The 26,461-nt window shown below is 40.6% G+C and overlaps 1 protein-coding gene across 9 annotated transcripts in view; it reads right to left on the minus strand.

Annotated features, from left to right (window-relative positions):
* The window catches only part of ITSN1 (intersectin 1), a 222,769-nt gene that overhangs the window by 112,144 nt on the left and 84,164 nt on the right, over window positions 1–26,461 (minus strand). For all 9 annotated transcript variants that reach the window (XM_073361581.1, XM_073361573.1, XM_073361520.1 and 6 more), the window contains 7 exons: window positions 20,232–20,369; window positions 19,389–19,504; window positions 17,144–17,406; window positions 16,117–16,266; window positions 15,688–15,828; window positions 3,881–3,968; window positions 3,150–3,289 (listed from right to left, as the gene is read on the minus strand). In XM_073361581.1, the coding sequence (XP_073217682.1) occupies window positions 3,150–3,289; window positions 3,881–3,968; window positions 15,688–15,828; window positions 16,117–16,266; window positions 17,144–17,406; window positions 19,389–19,504; window positions 20,232–20,369 (1,036 nt within the window). The remainder of the gene's footprint in view (window positions 1–3,149; window positions 3,290–3,880; window positions 3,969–15,687; window positions 15,829–16,116; window positions 16,267–17,143; window positions 17,407–19,388; window positions 19,505–20,231; window positions 20,370–26,461) is intronic.

Raw genomic sequence — 26,461 nt, forward strand, 5'->3', positions numbered from 1 at the left:
CAGACTCCAGTGAGAAACTGCTGAGCTTAAATTAATATGCAAACTAGATACCATTGGGTTTGAATAGAGACTGGGAGTGGCTGGGTCATTACACATGATGAATCTATTTCCCTAAGTTAAGTATCCTCACTCTTTCCTGTAAACTGTCTAAATGGGCCATCTTGATCATCACTACAAAAGTTTTTTTCTCCTGCTAATAGCTCATCTTAATTAATTAGCCTCTTACAGTTGGTATGGCTACTTCCACCTTCTCTGTATATGTGTATATACATATCTTCTTACTATATGTTCCACTCTATGCATCTGATGAAGTGGGCTGTAGCTCACGAAAGCTTATGCTCTAATAAATTTGTTAGTCTCTAAGGTGCCACAAGTACTCCTGTTCTTTTTGTGGATATAGACTAACACGGCTGCTACTCTAAAAACTGTACTAGGAGACTGCCTAAGACAGCCAACTCATTTCATACATTATGGACCCGGACCAAATTCAAACTGGTGATCTACAAGTTAAAGACTCTCCATACTATCTTTTTTTTTTTTTAAACCAGTTGCCTCAACCATGCAGTCCCAACTACCTGAAGATTTTCAGGTATTCAGTAAGGAAGCCCTAAGATACTGCTTTTGAAAACCCAACTCTGAGTGACATTATATTCCAAAGAGCTTCAAAAACCCACTCATAGTGTGTCCACTCGCGAATTTTTGACTTGAAGGAATAAGTGACTGAAGAGCCCCAGCCACAATGAGAAATTGAATAGAAGGACCTTTATGAAGTAAGACTTTTAGGAGGAGTGCAAGAACTGCCAGCCAAACCACCAGTGTTCTATCTCATGGTTACATGATTATGTAGACCACAAAGACACAAGGAAACAGTTATAGTAATTCAAATAATTTAGCCACTACTCTGGTCACCATAGGCCTTCTCTTATCAGGGAATATAAAATACTATAAAATACATGCAATGGTAGTGCAATCTACAGTTGTGACCTTAAGAACCCCTCAATGCCAACTGGCAAAAGATTCACTGTTCTGTAACAGCAACGCTTAACGGGCTTGACAAGCTCACTACACCTACACTACAGTACATACTGCTTTCATAGTATTTATCCACAAAAAAGATCATGTGAGGTCTTCAGTAAAAGCTGGGAAACACTGTTCACTAATATCGTTGTGAAAGGTAGGTACAAATACCATGTAAGACATTTATATATATAAAATTACACACACACTCGCAAAATAAGTGCTTAACATTTGAATCCATGCAGAGTTGGCATACAGGTTTCTGACAAAGAATGTATATTCACCTGTCTGCCTCCGTTCACATGTAAATTAAGCATTGTAGGCCAGCACAATGGAAGACCTATTTGCATACAAACTCAACAGGAGGAAGTGAAGAACAATTACTTTGGGGAATATAAGGAGGCAACAGGATACTCCTTTCTCCTGCACTTGAAGTAATTGGGGCAGAGTGATTACATTAATGAAAATGGGATCCCAAACAGCTTTGGCTGGAAACGTTTTGAAGACTGCTTTTAGACTGATGGATAGCCTGTTAAAGTTAAGTGTAGTCTCTAGAAACCATGTATTGATTTTGCTTTATATGTAACCTGTTTCCATTATCTTTACTCTCTTAAATCTTCTCTTTGATAATAAACTTACGATGGTTTTCACCATAAATGTACCTCAGTGCTGTGATGTTATACAGTGGCTGATCCTCAACTGAATCAAAGAAGCTGGCATTTACAACACCCCTTTGATGATAGCAAAACTGGTATTTCTGTGAGTAGCTGGTGACAGGGTCTAGATATCACAGGGGAATGCTACAAAGGAGGTGGTGACTGGGATGCACCTATCGTTAACCTGTAAAGCAAAGCAAGGGCTGACATTGGCCTGAGGGGATCATTTGTGTGGCTTACAGATTGGTGCTGTCAGGGAGCTGATGCTCAGTTAAGCACCAGCAAGTTTGTATCTTTGGAGGTGGGGAAGGGGAGTAACAAGGCAACTCAGTCTTGGGCACCTCCAGGATGAGCCACAATCGTATACTATGTTGTTAAACACATTAGAACATCAGAAAAGACTTGACCTATGGTCTCAGTAGCGAAAAGGCACACTAAATACTTTTGTTAAATTATTCAGTTTACCTTATCTCTCAAAACATTGTGTTGTATCAACTACTGACAGACAGGTGATTAGTGTGGTTTCCTTTTCAAGAATAAAGTGAATTAGAAATCTAATTTAACATTATTTTAGGATATATTCACACAAAAGATATGCAATTCATACCTGTAGCCAAATTAACTTAATAGAAAGACAATTCTCCTAATTAGATCTAATTTCAAACCAGAATCGGCCATAAAACTTTTGCTCTTGTTGCAAATATAGAAAACAAAAAGGAGAATGTTCAATATACTAGTTGTATGTTGCAGGAAATACGGTATCTTCTCCTGGATGCTGTTTTTTTAAAAATATCCGTGGAAACAGTGAGATAAAAAGTTCCTTCATATTAGGTTATCATTTTCCATTTTTTGAATGTAACTGTCAGGAAGAAGTCTTGAGCACTATCTTTGAAGGATGCTCTTCCTCTCCTAGCTATTGCCGTTTCTCTGCTTTTACTGTGTGATTAGATAAAGCACAGTCTCAACAACTGACTAATCAATCTGTGAACTGACTAAAAACAGGAGAAGTGAAAGTATGAAGAGACAAAAGAAAAACAAACTATAGTCAGGAACAAGTGTGACAGAAAAATTCTGCATAGAAATTGAAGTCAAGTCACTTTACAGGTATGTTTAAAATGAAGGGTGTATGAATTTGCAGAAGCAGTAATTCCACCATATTTCCAGAACCTCTGTTTATAGATGGGGAGGGTAGAGGTTGGTAGTTTTTTCAAGTGTAATCATAGATCTGGGATCAGATCACTTGAACTTATTCCCAAGTGGCTTCAGATTTAATCTGGAACCTCTTGTTCAGAGTGTACAGTAATGCCAATTTATCCAAATTTTGTCTTCTTAAAAGGAGGAGAGTACAATATATTTCAGAATGCTGTCACTTAGTAAAATGATCTTAACATTAAAACTCTGATTAAAAAAACTGAGTAAAATGTTTCTGCCCATGATCAACCAAACATTTAGAAAACAGGGATTAACATAGGTTACCTTCAGTTGATTATTGAAAATATCAATCTCCTGAAGTTTTGATCTGGTTTCTTTTTCTACTTCATCTAGTTGGTCTCGAAGCTGCTGGCGTACTAGTTCCTTGGCTTCTAAGGCTCTTTTGATGGTAAGAAGAGAATCTCCTGTTTTTAAACATATTGTCAAATGAGATATTTTCTTACACAGACGTCTTTAGGTCACACACTGTACCGTTTCTCAGCATTTCTCTTGCAAGATAAAAGAATTATCAGTGATACAAATGCTATGTTGTGCAAATAGACTCAAACTTATTTTTAGATAGATATAGATATATACAGAGGTGAAAGTAAGCCAGTACTGTCTGGTATGGCGTACAGCAAGAGCCTGTACACAGTTGACAATACTGGCAGGGGGCAGCTTCTCCAGGTGGGCAATTTAAAAGGGCCCTGGGCTCCCAGCAGTGGCCGGAGCCCGTCCCTTTAAATCACTGCCAGAGCCCCGGGGCTCCCAGCCGCCGCAGCTATCTCTACCATGGGGCTCCGGTGGTGATTTAAAGGGCCCGGGGCTCCTGGCCACCACTACCGAAGCCCCAGGCCCTTTAAATTGCCACCGGAGCCCCGGGGTAGCAGCAGCAATTTAAAGGGTTTGGGATGTAAAGGCCCCCGCCCCTTCCACCCGAGGGGGGACCCCGGCCCTGCATACCGGTAAGTCCCTTAAATTACTTTCACCCCTGGATATATATTATACATACTTACTGTGCAAACTGTTCTGCTGAACTTGTTTTAGTTGGTCATTGAGTAACTGTTTTTCTGGAATCAACCTTCCAAGCATCTGCTGAGACTCCTTGGGGAAAAGATAAAAGAACAAGCTATTGACTTTAACCAGGAATAGGCACTAGCTTCACATTATACCATTTTACCTTCAGTGAAGTATCTCTTTTCAGCTCCAATCACTCAGTCAAATATTATCAAAGCACTTGTTGTGTGGGACCATTACATACAGGTACATCCTATACCCTAAAAAAGCCAGTAAGTCAAATCTATTACTTTAGAAACTGCCCCCATCTAACAAACAAACTTGATCTCAACTAGTTCCAAAGCAAGATCTGACTGAAATTTTCATAGGGGAACAAGAATCAACTTAGTTGGGTACTGAATAGGGCCCTTCGGAAGTGTCTGGGAGTCATTTAAATGAGTAATTAGAAGTTTCATCAAGATGAGGAAGATTTAAGGATTGATAATTTTATTAATCATTCAAAGATAATAAATAATCTTCCTTTAAACAAACACATAACCACCAAAATCTGCTTACTTGTAGACTATCAAATAAGAATACTAGAGTTCCAGATCTCTGCTTAGCATTCCAGCAGAGATCACAGTCCATTATTTGTTTCAGTCACTTTACAGGAACCCAGAAAGCGACGCACAAATAAAAGTTTAATTGTAGGGTGGCCTGTGAATGAGAAGATTTTTCTTATGGCAGAATATGTATAATCCTTGTTATTTCTAGGGGATAATTGTCAATTGCACTACATACTTTTCCAGTGCCTTGACCCCAACATCAAGTTGTCAGAACAGATTACAGAACCCTGATACGAAATGGCTTAATAAACAAAAACTGTCAGTATCAATATCTCAGTATCTTTGAAAACAAACTTTCTTTTAAGCAAATTACTTCAGCAGCAGTTTTGACGATTTAACTACCTGACAGATTTGTCAAACCACCATAAACAACATAGCATGGCCTTCTACATAAGTATCACACAACTGGTTAATCCTTTCATGAGCCCAGTAAAAGATTTGCATTTGCTTACAAGAACACATATATGATGGTATTGAAATGACTACATAGCAAGGCTGTTGATTAATCGCAGTTAACTCACATGATTAACTCAAAAAAATTGTGATTAAAAAAATCACGATTAATTGCAGTTTTAATTGCGCTGCTAAACAAGAGACTACCAATTGAAATTTATTAAATATTTTGGATGTTTTTCTACATTTTCAAATATATTGATTTCAATTACAACAAAGAATATGAAGTGTACAGTGCTCACTTTATATTATTATTTTTGATTCCAAATACTGGCAGTGTAAAAGTGATAAACAAAAATAGTATTTTTCAATTCACCTAATACAAGTACTGTAGTGTGATCTCTTGTAAGTTCAACTTTCATAACAAAATGTACAACTATGTAAAAAAAATAACTGCATTCAAAAACAAAACAATGTAAAACTTTAGAACCTACAAGTCCACTCAGTCCTACTTCTTGTTCAGCCAGTCACTCAGACAAACAAGTTTGTTTACATTTACAGACAACGTCACCTGAAAGTGAGAACAGGCGTTCACATGGCACTGTTATAGCTGGTGTCAAGATATTTACGTGCCAGATGCGCTAAATATTTGTATGTCCCTTCATGCCTCAACCACTATTCCAGAGGACATGTATCCATGCTGATGACAGGTTCTACTTGATAATGATCCAAAGCTGTGTGGACCAATGCATGTTCATTTTCATAATTTGAGTCAGCTGCCATCACAGAAGGTTGATTTTTGGGGGGAGTGGGGAAGGGGAAGGGTTCAGGTTCTGTAGTTTCCACATCGGAGTGTTGCTTTAAGACTTCTGAAAGCATGCTTCGTCCCTCTCAGATTTTGAAAGGCACTTCGGATTATTAAACCTTGGATCGAGTGCTGTAGGTATCTTTAGAAATCTCTCATAGGTACCTTCTTTGCATTTTGTCAAATCTGCAGTGAAAGTGTCCTTGAAATGAACAACATGTGCTAGGTCATCATCTGAGACTGTTATAACTTGAAATATATGGCAGATTGTTGGTAAAACAGATCAGGAGACACACAATTCTCCCCCAAGGAGTTCAGTCACAAATTTCATTAACGCATGATTTTTTAAGGAGCGTCATCAGCAGGGAAGCATGTCCTCTGGAATGGTGGTTGAAACATAAAGAGGCATATGAACGTTTAGCATCTCTGGCTCGTAAATACTTTGCAATGCCGGCTACAAAAGTGCCATGTGCATATCTATCACTTTCAGGTGACGTAAATAAGAAGCAGGCAACATTATCTCCATAAATGTAAACAAACTAGTTTGTTTTAGCGATTGGCTGAACAAGTAGGACTGAGTGGACTTAAAGGTTCTAAAGTTTTACATTGTTGTTGTTGTTGTTGTTTCTGTTGTTGAGTACAGATATGTAACACATACACAAAAAAATCTACATTTGTAAATTGCACTTTCACGATAAAGAGATTGCACTACATTACCTGTACGAGCTGAAGTGAAAAATACTATTTCTTTTATCATTTTTACAGTGCAAATATTTGGAATAAAAATTAATAATATAAAGTGAACACTGTACACTTGGTATTCTGTGCTATAATTGAAATTAATATATTTGAAAATGTAGAAAAACATTCAAAAATATTTAATACATTTCAGTTGGTACTCTATTGTTTAGCAGTGTGATTAAAACTGTGATTAATCGCGATTAATTTTTTTTTAGTTAATCGCATGAGTTAACTGTGATTAAATCAACAGCCCTACTTTTAATACTTGCAGTAGTTGGAAGAGTAGTCACTATTTTAATTAATTCAGCTTTTCACTCCCAAGAAACTTGGAGAAAGGATCATTTAGCAAAGACTTTCCAAATGTGTTTATAGACCACTGTATATTAAGAGTGTGGTATCATAAATGTCAGCCAGATGTATCTCACTCAAACATTAGGCACCATTTGATTTCCAACTGAAATTAAAGGGAGAGACACCCCATCTTATGAAGATAATTATTACTATTGATTTTTGTAAGTTTTTGAATTAAGAGTCTGGGAACCTCCTTTAAAAAAAGACCAATCAGATGCTTTTTGTTTTCTCCTCTATAAATGAGGTGGTCATGTATATTTATGAATATTTTTGAGGAATTGACTCAATGTCCTTGCAATTTCTGATTACTTTCTAGGTTCTCCCAAGGCAATTTTGCTTTTTCCTATTGATTAGTCACCATTATTTACGGGTTTGTGATCATACAGTGATAAATCATTCAAGCAGCAACACTTGAGGAATATGACATTAATGTTGGATCATGTACTGGGAGAAGCTGATACTGAAGGGCCATGATTTGGGTACCTTTAAGCTAAAAAGAAAATAATCAAACAAATAAGGGTATGATGGGTTTCAGAGTAGCAGCCGTGTTAGTCTGTATTCACAAAAAGAAAAGGAGTACTTGTGGCACCTTAGAGACTAACAAATTTATTTGAGCATAAGCTTTCGTGAGCTACAGCTCACTTCATCGGATGCATTCATTTCCACTGAATGCATCCAATGAAGTGAGCTCTAGCTCACGAAAGCTTATGCTCAAATAAATTTGTTAGTCTCTAAGGTGCCACAAGCACTCCTTTTTTTTTTTTAAGGGTATGATGGTAATTCAGTTCCAATCATTGTGAATAGAGCATTTATAAACAGTTAATGCTCTGTATTAATTGCATTGCTGGATGCTCAGGATTCAATTCAGATTGTAACCATTTACCCAAACCTAAAACCACGAGTGGTTTGAATGAAGGTTAGAAAGTAGGTAATTTTCAACACAGTTGATTTTGTTTTGGAAATTTTAATGGAATTAAACAGAGGGCAAACTAATGATTGAGATAAGCAAAAAGCAGTTGTATGCTGCATAGGGTACATTTACAGGGAGGGAGGAATTTCTCCCCCACTCAGAACTAATACAGTTAGGCAAACAATTATTTTTTAAAAAGCAGGTAAATTGCTCCCCTTCGGATCTCCTACAGTGATACAGTGAAACTGATGTCATAAAGTTAGTATAAAAGGTAACATTTTAAGGACATCTGCATGCATTCAAGCCTTGTATGCATGTGATAAAATCAGTAACGTCATAGGGGCCGACTTCCACTGTTCCCAGTGGGTGCTCAACCCCACCCCCGCCCCTGGCCTCGCCCCTGCACTGCCCTCACCCTGCCCCCATTCCACCCCTTCCCTAAAGTCCCTGCCCCCTTCCCCTCCCCATTCCACCCCCTTCCCCCAAGTCCCCGTCCCTGCCCCACCTCTTCTTCGCCTCCTCCCCTGAGCGTGCCTCCCCCCGGAAAGTCCTAAGCCTCGTCAAACAGCTGTTTGGCAGCGGGAAGTGCTGGGAGGTAGGTGGAGGAGCATGGGCACAGCACACTCGGGTTGAGGAGGAACTTGGCTGCCTGTGAGTGCTCCAGCCCCAGAGCACCCACAGAGTCAGCGCCTATGTTAATGACTCATGAATTAAGTGATAAAATATTGTAGTAGCTCAGTTGTTTCTCCATTCTACAGAGTTTTCTAACATTCAATCCACTTACAGTGTGTTGCCACATTTCAAGCTTTCAACTCTTCCATTACTACTCTATTTTCTATCTCCACTTTATAAATGTTCTCTTTACTCTGTTTTATATATTTCTCACTTTGTAGAGAAGAACCAAAGTGTTACGGAAATATCAGTTTTGACTTTGGTGAAAATAAACCCCATTTCAAGGGGATTTAGGGAGGAGAGAATCCTGATGACTAGGGCTCAATCTTCAATGTGTTAAATTTGCTTTGCTCTGAAAGCAGAAAGCTGTAAACTAAAGGAGGAAGTCCATTGATACAGAAGAAAAAACCTTCACAAGAGCTGGACTTAGGTCTGTGATCATTCTTATCTTTTAAGAGAGTGACTTCAGTTATTTAATCATTCTCCACTCATTTGGTTGAGTCAGCTTTTCCTTTGTTTCTACACAAAGAAACACCCACACAGGTTACCCACCCTCCAAACAACTAATCAAACAAAACACCTTAAGAGCTAGATGGGGGAGGGGGAAGAGCGAGAGAACAGTACAAAAACAATTCTTACTGGTATTTCTGTTTTTAGAAAGCTAAGAGGTGCTCAAGTGTTACGCGGATGGGGATCATAAGAACCTATAAAAACAGTATCAAACAAACCAGAAGACTCTCACATATCAATTCCTAATAGATACATGTGTTATGTGCAGTTCAGACAAACAATGCAGCAGTTAATGAACTCATGAAAATGCAACTACTCATAGCTAAGGCTACGTTTTAGTCATGGGTATTTTTAGTAAAAGTCATGGACAGGTCACAGGCAGTAAACAAAAATTCACAGTCCATGACCTGTACTATATACCCCTGACTAATCTTGGGTGTTCTGGGGTAGGGTGGAGGTGAGGGGTGGCCTGGGAGTGCCACAGGTGCTCGGGGGGAAGGGGTTGGTGGGGCTGGAAGCTCCCATTGGCTGGGAACCGCGACCAATGGGAGCTGCAGGGCCGGCGCATGTGGGCGGAGGCAGCGTGTGGCGCCACCTGGCTGTGTACCTCCGCCTAGGAGCTGATGGAGGAACATGTCACCACTCCCTGAGGTGAATGCTGCCTGCAGCCCTCACTCCCTCCCATGCCCCAACCCCCTGCCCCAGCCCTGAGCCCCCTCTATACCCAAACTCCTGCTGCGGGGGTGGGGGTGTGGTGGTAGCCTGAGACTGTTCCAGCAACTGCTGGTGCAGCTGGCCCAGGTGCTGCTTGAGCTGCTCAGGCAGCCCACAGGCCAGCTGCAAAGGCCACTGCAGAAGTAACAGAGATCCTGGAAAGTCATGGAATCCGGGACTTCGTTCCTCTGTGACAAACTCGCAGCCTTACCCAGAGCCATATTAATATCTAAAATTTATGCAGCACCTTTCATTCTAAAGGATGCAAAAGTTCTTTACAAGCTACATAAACAAGCCATTTTACCTACCATAAAAATATAGCCAATTCCAATGTGGAAGGAAAGAATTGTTTACAGTTCATAGAAACAGTATATGGCAAGAGAACATGAACTCAGTTTAGTCTGTAGGAAAAATGCAATTACCTAAAATAGCATTTTTCATAAGAACATCAGAATGGTCATACTGGGTCAGACCAATGGTCCATCTAACCCAGGATCCTGTCTTCTGACAGTGGCCACTGAAAGGTGCTTCAGAGAGAACGCACAGACTAGGGCAATTATCAAGTGATCTATCCCGTCACCCAGCCTCATCTCCTGGTATTCAGAGGTTTAAGGACACCCAGAGCATAAGGCTGTATCCCTGGTCATCTTGGCAAATATCCATTAATAGATTATCTTGATGAACTTATTCAATTCTTTTTTGAACCCAGTTAAACTTTTGGCTTTCACAACATCTACTCCTGGTAATGGAGTTCCACAGGCTGACTGTGTATTGTGTGAAGTAGTACTTCCTCATGTTTGTTTTAAACCTGCTGCCTATCAATGGACAACCTTGGTATCTGTGTTATGTGAAGGGGTAAAACAACACTTCCTTACTTACTTTCCCCACACCACTCATGATTTTATAGATCTCTATCATATCCCCCCCTCAGTCATCTTTTCTAAGCTGAACAGTCCCAATCTTTTTAACCTCTCCTCATATGGAAGCTGTTCCATACCCCTAACCATTTTTGTTGCTCTTTTCTGTACTTTTTGAGATGAGGCAACCAGAACTGTAAGCAGTATTCAAGATGTGGGCATATTGTGGATTTATATCATGGCATTATGATATTTTCTGTCTTATTATCTAGATTCTATCCCTTTTCTAACAATTCCTAATATGGTTAGCTTTTTTGACTGCTGCTGCTGCATACTGAGCAAATGCTTTCAGAGAACTATCCACAATGACTCCAAGGTCTTTCTTAAGTGATAAAACTAATAGACCCTATCATTTTGTATATATAGTTGGGATTATGTTTCCCAATATGCATTACTTAGCATTTAATCAACACTGAATTTCATCTCCCATTTTGTTGCCCAGACTCCCAGGGTTGTGAGATCCCTTTGTCACTCTTCGCAGTCTACTTTAGACTTTGCTACCTTGAATAAGCTTGTATCGAATGCAAACTTTGCCATCTCATTGTTTACCCCTTTTCAAGATCATTTATGGATAGGTTAATCAGCACCGGTCCCAGTACAGATGCTTGGGGGACTCTGCTATTTACCTCTCTCCACTATGAAAACTAACCATTTATTCCTATTCTTTGTTTCCTATCTTTTTCCCAGTTACTGACCCATGAAAGGGCATTCCTTCTTATCCCATGCCTCCTTACTTTACTTAACAGTCTTTGGTGTGGCATGTTGTCAAAGGATTTCTGAAAGTCCAAGTACACTAAGTTCACTGGATCACCCTTGTCCACATGCTTGTTGACTCCCTCAAAGAATTCTAATAGATGGACGAGTTATGATTTCTCTTTACAAAAGCCATGCTGACTCTTCCCCATCATACGGTGTTCATTTATATGTCTGACACTTCTGTTCTTTACCGTAGTTTCAACCAATTTCCCTAGTACGGAAGTTAGGCTTACTGGCCTGTAATTGACAGGATCACCTCTGGAGCCTTTTTTAAAAAAAAAATCAGTGTTATATTAGCTGTACTCCAGTCATCTGGTACAGAGGTTGATTTAAGCAATATGTTACATACCACAGTTAGGAGTTTGTATTTGAGTTTTTTCAGAACTCTCGGGTGAATACCATCAGGTCCAGGGGAACTACGGTTTAATTTATGAATTTGTTCCAAAACCACCTCTATTGACACTTCAGTCTGGGACAGTTCCTCAGATTTGTCACCTAAAAGGAATGGCTCAGATGTGGGAATCTCCCTCACATCCTCTGCAGTAAAGACTGACGCAAATTTAGCTTTTCCACAGTGGCCTTGTCTTCCTTGAGTGCTCCTTTAGCAACTTGATTGCCCAGTGGCCTCACATTCTCCAGGACACCAGGGCAGCATATGTTTAAAAAGCTTTGCAAGGATTTGGGTTGCTTAATGGGGGGGAGGGGCGGGGGGGGGTTCACAACAGTTTCACCACACAACTTATCTAAATTTGTACACCCCTTTGATTTGTGGTACATTCTTTTAAACAATTTCTAGTAACAGCTTAAGTGTTTAGGGATAAAGGGAAATACAAGTGGTCATTACTTTTACATGAAATTTAGGCTCTATGCACGTCTTTTTTAAGTAGTCCTTATGTTACATAAAAGGATTATACTGTATGAATTTCCTCACTTGCAGCCAGTTTCTCCTTCAGTTAGCTGCTACTTGTTAATTTGAGCCATTACTGCAGTATGTAAACAGCAGCAGATTTTAAGATGCTGTAGACTTACTGATGCTTGAGTTTGCCAAAAAGTTTTGAAGGACTTTTTGTCATTGCTTGCGTCAAATTAAGTTTAGCACTGTAAGTGTCACAGACATCCTAAACTGAAGCTTATTTTATTACAATGATTACTACAATCAAAAAAGGCTACTATTATGAAGGGTCTAACAGTGTACCACATAATACTCCAAAGGAAATTTAAGACGTTTAAAATTTAAACTTAAGAATATAAAATTGAAAGCCATAAACTAAAATGATACAAAGTCAGCATAAAATTGAGAGATTTAACTTCCAAGTGCTGACTTCATTCGAGTGAACAGACTATGCTGTATATGGCTTGAAAAAAGTAACTGTAGGTTTGAGTTTTAAGACAGCTTTAACCTTACATCTTCACAATTGAAATTTCAATTCATCTTCTTTGAAATTAAGAATTAATAGTAGTAGTTCTGCAGAAGCACCAAAAATCCCAATCATGGACCAGGACCCTATTGTGCTAGGTGCTGAACAAAACACAGAATGGTCATCTTTGCCCTAAAGAGCTTACAATTTAACTAGAGTTTCTAACTAAAAGTACAATGAATACCACAACATTTAACATATATATCAAATCACTCCTTGCTTGTCTGAAATTTGGGATGGTGAAGGAGAAAAAACAGACGAGAAAAGAAAAACTAAATTGCCAGGACTAGACTAAAAAAAAAAAAACCCACCAAAAAAACTCCCTACTGTATATTTTACCTGGTAATTTCAGTATTAAAACAACACTATTTTCTAACTTTAAAATACAGGAAAATAGCTTGGTTTCACACCAGGAACATAAAATCTTTTTAACAAAACATCACTGCTGTCTGCATGTGTAAAATAAGAAGTCACTTGAACTAAAAAGTAGTGAAGAGACAAATTCTGCCCTCAGATATACATGCACAGCTTCCAGCAAAAGTCAGGAAGTGTACGTACATGCTGAGGGCAGAATTTCACAGAGATCCTCTGCAGGAATCTAAATTATTTTCTCATTTATTTAAACATGACAATGTTAACTGTTAAAGAAACAGAATAATATACTACATTTGAGTATCAAAAATCATAGGTCAGTGCCCCCTTTACTCTCTTTCCATCTACAGCAAGGATATGTTAGTAAAATACCAAAAGCTCATTAAAATAAATCTGAATACTGGATGTTCACAGGAAAAGATTTTTCACTTCTCTTGACTGAGATGTAAAATTTAGGGAATGAGAGTCCATACATTTGAATTTATTTCAGAGAAGTTCTATGGCCTGTGTTACACAGGAGTTTGGATCAGGTGATCATAGTGGTTCCTTCTGGCTTTAGCAAATATTCGTAAATAAAATATCTGTAAGTATCCATTCTATGTTGTGGGAGCTCATCCTACAAGTTCTATTAAAAAAAAAGGACTTTCCCCACGTATATAAATATCCAAACCCATCCACCATTTAACTTACTATGGTCCCAAACACTTGTGGTCATAGAATCATAAAAATGTAGAGCTGGAAGGGACCTTGAGAAATCATCTCTGTGGCAGCAGAACCAAATAAACCTTGGGCCATCCCTGACAAAGATTTGTCCAACTTGTTTTAAAACTCTCCAATGATGGGAATTCCACAACCTCCCTTGGAACCCTATTCCAGAGTTTAACTACCCTCACAGTTAGAATGTTTTTCCTAATATCTAACCTAAATCTTCCTTGCTGCAGATTTAGGGCATTAATTCTAAGTATGGACTTTCAACCAGTTGTGAATGCACCTTATAGTAATTTCATCTAGACCACATCTCCCTGCTTTGCTTATGAGAATATCATGTGGGACTGTGTCAAAACCTTACTAAAATAAAGATACATCTCATCTACTGCTTCCCCCCCATCCAATAGGCCAGTAACCCTATCAAAGAAGGAAATTAGGTTGTTTTGGCATGATTTGTTCTTAACAAATCCATAGGGACTATTTTTGATAATCCTATTATCCTGCAGGTGCTTATAAATGGATTGTTTAACAAATTTGTTCCAGTATCTTTCCAGGCACCAAAGTTAGGCTGTCTGATCTATAATTCCCTGGGTCCTTTAAAGATAGGCAAACATAGCACCTGCCTTTCTCTGGTCTTTTGGGACCTCAACCATCCTCCCAAGAGTTCTCAAAGATCATTGCTAATGGTTCCAAGATTGCTTCAACTAGTTCCTTAAGTACCCTAGGATCAATTTCAACAGGCCCTGCTGACTTAAGTTACATGCAACTTATCTAAATATTCTTTAGCCTGTTCTTTCCCTGTTTTGGCTTGCATTCCTTCCCCTTTGCTGTTGATATTAGTTGTGTTGAGCATCTGGGCACCGTTAACCTTTTTAGTGAAGACTGAAGTCAAATAGGTATTAAACACCTCTGTTATCTACAGTCCAATGGCATTTTTCACAACTTCATAGAAGGAATAAAAAAGTCTAACCTCCTGCATACCACAGGCATTGGGATTTCACTCAATGTTTAGTTGAATTGGGGCTATCAGTAACATGTACTTGAAACTGGAGCTATCTTCAGAAAATATCCAATCTTTATTCAAAGATTCTAAGTGATGGAGAATTTACCAAATCCTTGGTAATTTATTGCAATTATTAACTACCCTTATCATTAAAACTTTCACTCTTACTTGCATCTTAAGTTTTCCATCTTCCAGCCTCCTGATCTTGTTATGCCTTTGTTTGCTATACAGGCTTTTCACAAGACTGTTGTTCGCCACAATGTGCTGATGAATTCCAACTTGGGAGGGTGCTCGATTGAGGGTTGGAGGAGTTTGGTAGCTACTTCTTATGGGTAGTACTTATATTTGAATGTATGGGATGGGCTCCTATAGATAAATGTATATTTTAATAAAAAAATCCACCTCCCTCAATTCCCCGTACATTTTCAAATAGACAATTTAATCACTTCTTCCAATCTGAAGAGTGTGAGATATTGCTAGGTTTCAGAGTAACAGCCGCGTTAGTCTGTATTCGCAAAAAGAAAAGGAGTACTTGTGGCACCTTAGAGACTAACCAATTTATTTGAGCATAAGCTTTCGTGAGCTACAGCTCACTTCAAAGTGAGCTGTAGCTCACGAAAGCTTATGCTCAAATAAATTGGTTAGTCTCTAAGGTGCCACAAGTACTCCTTTTCTTTTTGAGATATTGCTGTGCATGTTCAATCAATTGCTGCTAACTTCCAGTGTGGTAAGCAATTCCTATGCATAGTTTTAAGAGTGACTTGATCTTTTAGCATGAAAGACACTATAAAAATGAATTAGAGGAACTATTCAGGAATGACAAAGTAGCATGCAATGTTTGGCGGGGAAGTTTGGTCAGGACACTGATCCAGATGGGTGAGGATATAAAACAAGCCTAAAGGCTAAACATAAGAATCACCAGCGTGCTCACCTGTAACTGCTGTTGCAAGTGTGTAATTTCTGCAATTCTCAGTTCTCTAGATTTGTTTGTGCTCTCAATTTCATGTCTTTGGATAGACAATCGACACCTGATATCCTGAAGCTTTCCCTCCAGCTGATGTTTTTTATCATTCTTCAGCAAGAAGAGATACATTTTGGTTACTACAATAATTCATCATGCAAATCTGGATTTTATATGCTTTCTAAAACTAAAAGTAGTCGATTAGTTGTAGAATAAAAACCAAGATGTAATTATGGAAACTAATCAAGATTCTGTAGTGTTTGTTACTGTGATCTTGTACTTCATTTACAATGTAATCACCACTCCATTTTTTCTCTTAAATACAAGTTTTTTGGAAATGGTTGGTCATATATAATAAAATACTTAAACCTACAACATTTTAAAAAGATCTTCACTTACTAGAGCTTCCAACTCAAATTCTAAAGTCTTTTTCTTTGCCTTTAGCACAACTATGTCCTCTTGTTCTTTGTTTCTTTGATTTAGTAGTTCTTGCCGACGATTACGCTCCCACTCAAGTTGTCTTTGCCTTTCAAGTTCCCTTTTTGCAGCCTATAGTATGTAAAAAAAACAATTACTATTGAAATGCCCAGTCTGTGAATCTACCCTACTCCCTCATTAGAATAGTTCTAGATAGTGTACACTGGAAGCATTAATATATGCCCCTGTTCAAAAAGTACTTAAGTATATGCCTAGCTTTAACAACAAGAGAATCATCCCACTGCTTAAAGTTAGGCATGTGCTTAACACTCTTGGTCAACTGAGGCCACAATGAGCAAAGGTGCTACTTTTGAAATACAAATATTCCTTCCATTTTAATAAATTAACCCACATTTAATTTGACATTTCAATAAACTCTGAATAATCACACACAATTTCTCAAACATATATGGGAGTAGAAGGTCAAGTGCTGCTCCGTTAAATTTTAAAAACAGTTAAAGTCTGGTGATTTCAAAACACAGCAGCTCTTCCTAAGCTTGCCATTGAATTTTCTCTTCACCTCATGTACTGACTGCATCAGAAGCATGAAGAATTTCCAACCCCAGGCAGAAGTCTTTGCTCCTTCACTGAAAGCAGGATCACTTCACGTTGCAGAAAGTTTTGAGGTTGGAGGTCAAGAACACTTTATGCTACACCTAACTGTCTGACCCATTCAATATGATGGGAGACATTTCACAAGAAAACATCCCAGATTTAGCTAAAGTTGTCTCTATCTACTTCCAGGAAACTTGAAACTGAAGTCTGTTCCTTAATTGTAGCAAGAAAAATATTTCACTAACAAACCGATTAATTTCTAAGGAATTATAAACAAGTAAAGACTTTTATAATAAAGAAAAGTATGGTAAAATACTTGCCAACATACTTTTTTCGGTTTTGTTCAGATCAAAAGACAATTTTCAGAAACACTACCACCTCTGTATCCATTTACCTCACGCCTTTCTATTTCTTTCCGCCTTTCTTCTTCTCTCTGACGTTCCAATTCACGTTGTTTTTCTAATTGCTTTTCCAGCTCCAGTTGTCTTTTACGTTCTTGCTCCTGTCGTTCACGTTCTTTCCTTTCCTGCTCCGCCCGTTCCAGTTGTGCTAGACGCTCTTGCTCTTTGCGTTGCTGCTCCAGAAGGGCCTGCCTCCGCTTTTCGAGCTCCAGATTGCCACGTTCAAAGTTCTCACGTTTTTTATCTTCAAACGTAACTTCAACACAAGAAAATGTGAATGGTGAAATTAAGCTTTGCTTTGTCTAAAAAAAACCAAGCAACCAAACAAAAGGACTATGAAAACAGACTGGTGAGCCAAGAACAGTTTGCTACATGCAACAAGTGTCCAACAGTATTCCAACCTCATTCTCAACTACAGATAAGCAGAACTGTAATGAATACTTCTTGATGTTGTCACTGGCACTTATATTGCCATCTCCACCAAAGCCCTCATCCTTACTTGAAGGATGAATTCCAGGCCTACCCTTTGGGCTCCTCTGTGCCACAAGCCCAGCTTCTATCCAGATGTGTATACTGGCGTTTAGGCAGTCCATTCCCCCCCATCTTGCATACTCTAGGATTTGGAGCCCCTCAACATATGTGAATTGTATACTATCAAGTGTGTGTTGTTCACTGAGAACCAAAAGTCCAAGTTTTAGTTTAGTAAAAGCTATGACTTTCCAAGGAGATTAGAAACCACTGCCATGTAGCACCACTGAGGTGGAAGCTAACTTATTACAAAGCCAAGAAAGTGCAGGCTATGATTCATTAATTTATTTAGGAAAACTTCTGAAAAACTGTCCAGTTGAATCCAGGCAGTGAAGAGCACAATTCTTAAACTACTGTGCTCACCTTGAGCCTCACATTTTATCACTTAATATATTCACTGATTATCATTTTATTTACAGTACTTCATTTATAATAGAGCAGACACAGAAAGAGGTAAGTTAAGTTTGAGATGCAGTATAACAGCTTAAGAGCAATTTAACTGCAGTTACAAAGGTATTTTTTCTGTGAGCTACATACTGCATGATTTCAAGATATTTTTCTGATAAAACAACACTAAGACATGAGTGAAAATACGACACCAAGCTTTGGGTTTGGTTCAGTCACTAGTTGCCTCAGGGTTAGGCCAGTGATATAGTGATAACACATCCCACACAAGACATCAGTTTGAGGATTCAAGTTAGAGCTCTCACTCCAGGATTGGCACTACCTAGAGGCACAGCACAGGAAACCTGTTGAGGGGGTGGCAATACCCCACATCATTCTACCAGGGCCACCATCTTGCTGCCACTGAGTGGTATAGAGTAGATTCATTGAGGTAATTTAGTTGAGTGCAGTCCTCCTTTGTCAGAGGGGCATTCAGGCAGATGTGCAGTTCATAGTGAAGAAAACGGAGTACACTTTGGATGGGTGGAAACAAATTTTGTTTCTCTAGTTCTCTGAAAGAATGCAGTAAACATTTCAACTAGAAATATGCTCTAAAAACTCATCATGCAGGATAAGCCCCGCTGGCTGCTGGTTGTTACTATTGCTTCACACCAACAACTAAGTATCAACCCCATCATAAGCCAAGAATTCCTCAATAAAGTTTTAGATGTTTTAATATCAGAAGCCATTTAGTTAATGTTCAGAAAACTTGATACCTTCTTAAACAGAACTGATTAAAAATGTATAAAAGCATAAAGTACACAGATTACAATAAAATAGACTTGTATATACACACTATGGCCCTGATCCTCCACACAGGCCAAAATACACTCGGTGCAAGTCGGGGGTGGGGGGTCAAAAGTAACATTATACCACTATTACAGTAGCCCCAGTCTGGGCAGGTCTGCAAGATAAAGCAGTGTGAAAACTGTTCCCATGTCTGCTGACAATGGCCCACAGAAGCCATTTCAGAAACTGGGAATCAGTTGGACACAGCAACATCTCAGCCATGCTTCTCGCATCACAATGTAACCTTAACAAAAAAAATCTTAATGTTATTAATATATGTGAGCAGCTGATAGTGCTTTCTGCTTTAACAGGACAGAGCATATCTAAACTTACACTCACTCATGTGAAGAACTCTGTGTAGCTCAAAAATTTGTCTCTGACCAACTAAGTTGGTCCAATTAAAGATATTACCTCACCCACCTTGTCTCTGATATCCTGGGACCAACACAGCTACAACAACACTGCAAACTCATTTACCTGGCAATTTCTTTTCCAGTTGTTGCTGTTCTTCTTCCAACACTGGTTCTTCTGGCAACCTTTGGTCTACAGATACTGAGCTTATCACAGAGATGCCACTGCCAGAGCGTACTCTTCTGCCAATTAAAAATAGTTATAAATTGTGTAAACCAATTATGGCCAAAATGTTTGACAACTATGGTCTAGGCAAGAGCTCAAGAAGCAAGGAGATACAGAAGCTCAAAGTTTAATTAAAAAACACTGTGTGCAATAAGTTATGAATCGCTATCTGTAAGATTAAATTTCAAGTTCCTGAGACAGTGAACATATGTAAAGGTGCCGTCTCACTGCAATTTTGCCTTGGAAAAGGAAAATGGAAAAAGAAGTAGAGTAACTCAGTGTTTGGAATCCATAAATAATACTGGACCACAAACCAGAATTTACTATAGTAGAAGTTCAGGGCAAGTTTTGAATTCTCACATATCTCCTTGTGGTGCAGTAAAAGGGAGGGTAATATTGGGTAGCTGAATTACAATAGATTTTAGTTCAAATTGCTTTAGTTCTCAGTTTATTTTCCTAAAATTCACTTATTGACAAGAACTGTACTCTTAAAGTAACTTCTTGTGATGGAGCGTTTTCATTTCCCAGTAACCAATAATAAAAGCTACAGCAGACATTTCCCCAGTGAGAGAGTATTGCATGCTGCCTGTGCAATGCAGAGATAATGGGATAAGTAGCAGCTTTTTCCAGCCTCTTATCCTCGACTTCCACACAACTGAACAGAAAGATCAAAACAGGTTTCCTCAAACAAAGCCAAGATTAAGTAGTTTAGGAATGAAATTGCACCATTTATAACCATTTTACCTAAATGAAGGTGGAATATATTCTGGAGGCAGTACAGGTGGCAATGGTTGGCCAGCCATGGCCACATCAATTAAGTGCATAGCCAGAATAAACTCTTCTGCTGTAAGTTTTCCATCTTGGTCAATATCTGAAAGATTCCTGTTTAATGAAAAGACCCAAATAAATCAGTTTTAAAATAATTTTTAAACTCAAATACTGGTTAAGTGGCATGGTTTCTATATTATCAATTCACCAGTGATTCATTTTTTCTTATTTCTATTGTTAGACAATTGACAACTATTTCCCCCCATTTAAGTTTAAAATATCTTATGACTGGGCTGAAATCAAGTGTGCCACCCCTCTTCCCCCAATTTATAATCTCTGCATCCACATCTGGTCCATGGTTTCTACTCCTTCAGGCCTAGAATTGCTGATGCACCCACTATAAGAGGCAAGATTGGCAGGTAGAGTCTTGTTCCTCCCACAAATATCCACTGCACAATGCAGTGCAGCGAGGGTCAGACTGGACTTGTTTATGGTGGTTTGGCACACCAGCACTTTTTCCTGGAGGCTGCTACCATGTTCTTGGAATTTAAGCTTTCATTTAAAAGAAGTTAAGATCCAGCACTGACAAATGCAAAGAAAACGTGAATGTTAACCAAATATAAACCAAGGCAATGATGTCTGATGATGGCCTAAACCAGTTCTGACATGAGTGTGAAATGTCTTTATTCATATTAAGAGTTTAAATTTTCATCATTAGATTTCAGAGTTGTAGCTTCATCAGTTATTGGATGCTGATTCAAAGCATACAGGCAAGGCTCATATTGCAGAGATCTTTGAGAATAGAGTGTTGTGGACATCTCAAGTGTATAAGGCTTCATTTGTGGGCAGAATTTGGAAGACCACTAACCTATTCCTCCCTCCCCCACCCACCACTGACCCATGTCTGTGCCACTGATCTCCTTAGTGGGGCCATCGCCAGCATGGACTCACAAATGCTGCCTCCTGCACGCAACCACACTGGTTCTACTTCCAGAGGATAAGCCTCAGGGAAGTGAGCAAGATCACCTCCCTCATGGAGTGCAAGTCTGTCCTTTTATCTATGGGTGCTCCCCTGTAGGTGTGGCAGCACCCCCTGTACCTGGGATTAGAGATCTTCATCAGCAGTACCTGTTGGACTGCACATGCATACTGGGAGTGGGACATATATATAGCACTGTGCGGCCTGATCACCCCCGAGTTCCTTCTCTGTTGCAGAGCTTATCTTTCAGCTCTGAAACAAAGGGGAGAAGGATGGGGAGTGGAGCACGCATAGGCACACATCTCAAAGAACCTCAGATACTGCACAGAGGTGAGTAACCTTCTCTTCAAATGATGTCCCTATGGGTGCTCCACTGTAGGTGATTATAAAGCAGTACCCCCAGCTGAAAAGCTGGAGCTTTGGAGTGGCATTTACTGTGGATGATAGGCCAGCATGTCCTAGAAGAGTATCTGATGCGGCGTCCTGAGTAATAGTGTAGTGACGGCTAAAAGTGTCCGCTGATGTGCATGTGGCTACTTTGTTAAGAAAGGCGATTGAGGTGGAGAATGAGTGAGTGGAATGTGCTCTAGTTTCATGGGGAGGTTATTGATTGTGTAATTAGTAAGAAAGATGTATACACTGTGAGATCCACTTGGAAAGGCATTGCTTAGAAATGACTGCGCCTTTCTATCTTTTGGCCATTGGGAGGAATAAACAGGGTGATTTCCTGAAAGGTTTAGTTCAGACCAGGTAGAAAGCTATTGCTCATCTGATGTCCAGGGTATACAATGTTGCCTCCTGTTGGTTGCTGGGTGGCATTGGAAAGAAGCAGGGAAGGTGGATAGGTTGGTTTAGATGGTACCTCAGATAAAAAAATTTGGATGTGGGTGTAGCGTAACTTTGTCTTTATGAAAAATTTCACCAATCCACCAGGCAGAGGTGATAACAAAAAATACTGTTCTTGTATGATAAATGAACATAGAAGCAAGTTGTCATTGGTTTGAATGGAGGTCTAGTGACCAGAGTCCCAAGCCTGGGTTGGAGACCATATGTGAGGGGAAAGATTTTGGAGTCCCTTCAGGAATCGTTTAATGAGCGGGTGGGTGAAGATGGAGTGGCTGTCTATCTCGCAGTGAAAGGTTGGGAAGGCTGCAAAATGCACACCTATGGAGCTTGTGGATAACCCCAATCTTTTAAAGGTACAAAACATAGTCCAGGATAAGTGGTAATGGAGCGCTCAGTGCCTCAACCTAATGGGAGGTGCACCAGGATTGAATTCTAGTCCATTTGTGGAGGTAAGTGCGTCTAGTCATATTGCGCCTGCTGTTCGAAAGTACATGTTTAACTGCTTCCAAAGAGGTTATTTCTGAATCCCGGAACAACGGAGGAGCCGTGCGTTCAGTGGGAGTAGCTGTGGATTGGGATGGAGGATGCAACCCTCATCCTGTGAAAGAAGTCACTGAGTTGGACACAGAGTGGTTGGAGGGCATACTGTCATGCAAATGAGGTAAGTATATCAGATCTGGGGTGGCCATGTCAGAGCTGTACGCACGATTCTGGCTCTGTCCCCTTGGTTCTTGTGGAGTACTCTGAACAGAAGGGAGAAGGAAGGGAAGGCACAGAGTACCAGTGTATCCCATGTGATAAGGAATGCATCTTCCAGGGATTCGCATCCTCGACCCCATCTTGAGCAAAACTGAGGCAGTGGGAGTTCGCTGGTGTGGCCAAGAGGCCTATGGAGGGTAATCCCCAGCGGTTGAGGATGTGCTGAAGGACTCATGTATCTAGTTCCCATGTGTGACTGTGGGAGAATCTCCTGCTGAGTGAGTCTGCAATGGTGTTCTTGTGTCCATGGAGGCATACAGCTATGATAGTGATGCAGTGTTGGATACACCAGTTCCATAATTTCAATGCCTCTAAGCGTAGAGAGGGATCTCCCTCAACCTTACCTGTTGATGTAGAACATGCAGGCCATATGGTCAGTCATGACTCTGATAGCACATCACACTATTAGTGGGAGAAAACATCAACAGGCACTGCAGACCGTTCATAACTCGAGGACGTTGATGTGTAGGGTGGATTTGGTTAAGGACTATCTGTCCTGCACTGTGTGAGTGTGAAGGTGTACTCCCCAATCAATTAAGGAGTCGGTTGTTAGAATCATGGACGGCGCTGATTGAAGGAAAGGTACCCCAACACAGACGTTTTTGATCTGTGTCCACCAGACTAGTCGGTCCTTGACCTTCATAGGTATGGATAGGAGTTTGTGAAGGATGTGTCTGTGAGGTACATAGACTATGTAGCTACACCTGGAGATATAACACATGCGTACTTTACCATGAAGACGGCTGCTCCCATGTGGCCAAGTAGTTGGAGACATGCCCTGGCTGAGATCTGGGGACAGGTTCTCACCGTGAATACAAGATCAACTATAACTAAAAATCTGTGAGCTGGGAGGAAGGCTCTGGCTTGTATGGCATCCAATTGTGCCTCGCTAGACTACAGGTGTTGCACCAATGTTAGTGTAGATTTCTCCAGGTTTATGTGAAGGCTGAGGCTCAAGAAAAGGTCCATTGTCATTCAGACATTGTGAAGAGCAGTCATCTAAATATGGAAAGATGATAACGCCTTCTTTGTGTAGATAGGCAGCCACTACCACAAGGACTTTGGAGAACACATTAGGTGCTGTCAAGAGTTTGAAGAGCAATACTTTGTCACGGGTATTTTTAGTAAAAGTCATGGACAGGTCACAGGCAATAAAAAAATTCATGGCCTGTGACCTATCCATGACTTAAATACCTGTGACTAAATCTTGGGGAGGGTGAGAGGGCGTGAGAGGGAGGGAGGTACTGCTGCTGGGACAGGGTGGCGCCTGGGGTCAGCGGCACCACTGCCAGGGCTAGCAGACCCTGGGATCAGCCACACTGGCCACTGGAGAAGTTACGGAGGTCGTGGAAAGTCACGGAACCCGTGACTTCTGCAACCTCCGTGACAGACACTGAGCCCTAGTAATCAGTCCCCAGGATGAATTGGAGAAACCGTGTGTGGGCAGGGTAAATTGTGATGTGAAAGTATGAGTCTTGGAGGTTAAGGAACAAGAACCAGTCCCCGTGTTCAAGTGCTGGGATAATGGTAGAACAGATAACCATCTTGAAGCACTGCAGTTTGACTAACTCATTTAGGTTTCGAAGGTCTAGTATTGGTCTCCATCCGCCAGATTTCTTTTGGATCAAAATATAATGGGAACAAAAACTCTTCCCTCTATGCTGGGATGGGACCGGCTCTATGGCTCCCAGTTGCAGAAGGTGATTTCTTCTCGTAGAAGGCGTTCGTGAGAAGGGTCCCTCAAGAGGTACAGGAAGTGGGGGGGGGTAGATAGGAAAGCAATGGAGTATCCTTCCTTGATTATCCCTAGAACCCACTTGTCTGAGGTAAGTAGCTGCCATGATGGAAAAAAAGGGGATAGAATATCGCCAAACTGGTGGGATGTTGGAGATGGTTGTTTTCACTGGAATAGGGGGAGGCTTCTCAGGGCCTCGAACACACCTTCAAAATTGTTGTTTGGCCAAAGGTATGTGAGGTTGCCCCTTGAGGAGTCATGTCTGTGCTTGGTAGGGGGCTTCTGTTGACAGTGTTGAGTATCGCACTGTTGTTGGGGGGGGTGTTGCTGTGGTCGGGATCATGGAGGAAATTGGTATTTCCCTGAGTGTCTTTTTGGCACTGGTGAGTAAATGCCAAGAGAGCAGAGAGTTGCTTAAGAGTCCTTAAGCAAGTGTAGGGACTCATCATACACTCCACAAATAATTTGGGGCCCTCAAAGGGTAGGGCCTCGACAGTGGCTTGTACCTCCTTAGGAATGTCGGAGAGGCGTGGCTATGATGTCCGTCTCATGACTACTGCAGTCATGATGGAATGGGCAGTGGTATCCATGGAGTCCAAGGGGGCTTGTAAAGCCATACAGGCCAAGAAGTGTCCTTTGGATACAAGTGCCTGGAATTGCTCTTTTTTGCCATCAGGAAGGTCTTAGAGTTCCTGTATTTTGGAATAGTTAAGATAATCGTAATTGGAGCGTAGCAGATAAATAAGCTGTGCGTCCATAGATCCAACTGCTTCTAGTCTGTCATGAGCAGTGGATTGAGGTTGGTATTGGTGTCCCTTTTTGTGTACGGCATAGACAATGAAGAAATTTGGAGTGGGGTGAGAAAAAAGATTCCATGTCATTTGCGGGAATGTAATTTTTTTTGTCTGCCTGCTTTCAGATTGGTGGGATAATAACACTGGGGTCTGCAGAGCACCTTGGAGGGGGCGAGAAGGGCCTCATTGACAGGAAGGGCTACTTTGGAGGATGAGGATGCATGCAGGATGTCGAGGAGTTTATGCTGTTGTTCTTTGGCTTCCTCCAAACGAATCTAGAGGGAGTCTGCAATCCTGTGAAACAACTCCTGAAAGCGTTTGAAGTCATTTGCTGCAGTAGGGGGTGGAGGCATGATAGCCTCATCAGGGGAAGAAGAGAAGCAGTGGAGTGGTGACGGAACTTCCGCCTCTTGGTGTTCCTCCTTGTCTGCTATGGGGAAAGGTTAAGTCTCTGGTGGTCAAGAGACCGATGGAGATGGTGAATGTGTAGACCTCTGGCTTTGCTGTATGGGAGGCTTCCCGAACTGTGCCCTGCCCAAGGATCCTGTATGGCCAATGTGGAGGGAGCAGCACGTGGGGTTAAATCCATGGCGGTCCATACCAGGGCCCTGGTCTGGTTGTGGATAGTGAGGACATGTAGAGGATGTATCTTGCGCCTGTCCCAAGTAAGAGGGTGGGACAAAGTACTCCTTCTCCTCTGCATCGCTGGGAAAGGGCGGTGCCATCCTCAGAGGGGAAAGGGAACAATGTTGTGATTCTGGAGAGGAGGATGGAAGTGGAGGGAAATTGTGTCTGAGTAGTGGTGACTCAGGAAGATCAGATACAAACAGATCCTTGGGGTTTCTGAACTCCTGGGGAGGAGACTTCTTGGCAACCAGTGAAGTAATAAAGAAGTGATTTTATGCTGCCTTGGTAAATTTAAGTATTGAAAACATCCACCAGCTTTGGGGATTATCTACCCCATTCTTTGGGGTTCACCCTAACTAAGTGACCTCTGCTGGCCCCCACTGGGACCCCAGTCACAGCTAGTGATGTTCTGGATTATTGGGTTGCCATTGCTTCTTATAGCAACTTTGTTAGGAAACAAAAGAGA

Source organism: Lepidochelys kempii, chromosome 1 (assembly GCF_965140265.1).
Source record: "Lepidochelys kempii isolate rLepKem1 chromosome 1, rLepKem1.hap2, whole genome shotgun sequence".
NCBI lineage: Eukaryota > Metazoa > Chordata > Testudines > Cheloniidae > Lepidochelys > Lepidochelys kempii.